Source organism: Plasmodium reichenowi, chromosome 14 (assembly GCF_001601855.1).
Source record: "Plasmodium reichenowi strain SY57 chromosome 14, whole genome shotgun sequence".
NCBI classification, from domain to species: Eukaryota; Apicomplexa; class Aconoidasida; order Haemosporida; family Plasmodiidae; genus Plasmodium; species Plasmodium reichenowi.
The window spans coordinates 2400229-2401726 of NC_033659.1; the positions used below are offsets into that span (position 1 = coordinate 2400229).

The 1498-nt window shown below is 16.8% G+C and overlaps 1 protein-coding gene across 1 annotated transcript in view; it reads right to left on the reverse strand.

The window, feature by feature from the left end:
- Nucleotides 1-1042, reverse strand: part of PRSY57_1459100 (bax inhibitor 1, putative) — a gene marked incomplete at both ends in the record, with an annotated part of 1588 nt that extends 546 nt beyond the window's left edge. Inside the window, 3 exons of the mRNA XM_012910187.2 lie at nucleotides 31-94; nucleotides 278-412; nucleotides 603-1042. Coding sequence (XP_012765641.2) covers nucleotides 31-94; nucleotides 278-412; nucleotides 603-1042 — 639 coding nt within the window. The remainder of the gene's footprint in view (nucleotides 1-30; nucleotides 95-277; nucleotides 413-602) is intronic.
- Between the last annotated feature and the right edge of the window lie 456 nt (nucleotides 1043-1498).

Below are 1498 nucleotides of genomic sequence, written 5' to 3' on the forward strand. Positions count from 1 at the left end.
TTTTTTTTTTTTTTTTTTTTTTTTCATTACTATGTAATCTTTATTTCCCCTTCTAAAGTCAAAGAGAGTAATCTGAGTATCGAATAAAACAAATCTAAAAAGAAAAAAAAAAAGAAAAAAAATGATATAATAAATAAATATTAAATTTAAATAAATTCTTATATTCTCATACATAAAAATATATAGATTGTAATCATTATTTAAGAAACATAACAAACCAATTTACAACATTTTATGTATAAATAGTTTTTATTGTTCTTCTTATATATATTATTACCCCATATACATAAAAAATCCAGTATATAACAATGTGGTGTCTATAAATTTGGATCTTATGAAAAAGTTCATAAATGAAATTAAGGCTACATAAGAACAGACGGCACATAAAACAGCCCCAAGAAATATGGAAATCCTAAGAAGATTTAAAAAAAAAAAATAATAATAAAATAAAATAAAATAATTTATATATGAAATATCATTTATATAATTTTTTTTTTTTTTTTTTTTTTTTTTTTTCTCATTTTATATTTTATATACAAATATATTAAAATCTATATAATGTATAAATTTTTGAATTTCCATATTTGTTTCATTCTACTTACCTATTTTTTGAAAAGATGGCGGCCAAGGAAAAGCAACAAAATATAGATAAGCTCCCAAAAAAGGCTAGGGGAAGTATTGATGGGTTTAAATAATTAACATAATTTATGTAGTCACTAATTAAAATACCAATAGAAGATGATATACCAGCAAAATATACAAGTCTTTTTTTTGATGTATCAACTAATTGATAATGAGAATTACATGAGGATGCTAAAAGAAATGAACAAACTAAACTAATAATAGAAGCAATAAATCTTGGTACCTTAAAATAATAAATATCCACATAACAACTTAAGGCACTAACTATTGTTCCCATAGCTAAAAGACCATATATTTTTATTAAATGATTTCTTTCTTCATTTGTTAAGGGGGAAAAATTCATAATGTTGGATAAATTTATATCCCTTTGTCGTTTCTTTATCTGATTCAAAAAATCCATTTTTTCAATATTATATCCAAAAATATTTATAAATAATAAAATGAAAAAAAATAAAATAAATAAATAAATATATATATATATATATATATATATATATTATAATTATATATTTTCAAATATGTATAGCTGCTTTTATTTTTTTTTTTTTTAAATATATAATTTATAATTATATAATAATAATATATATTTCTTTTAAAATATATTATAAAATTTATATTTTCAAACTTCTTCAAAAATTGCGACTTTATATATATATAAGTAAAAGAAATGGAAAAATAAAAAAAAATTTAAGTTTGTATTTATTATTCATATATAATATATATATATATATATATATATATATATATATAATATAATATAATATATTTATTTTAAATTTTATTACAAAAAAAAAAAAAAAAAAAAAAAAATAAAAAAAATATATAAAAAAAAAAAAAAAAAAAAAAAAATAAAAAA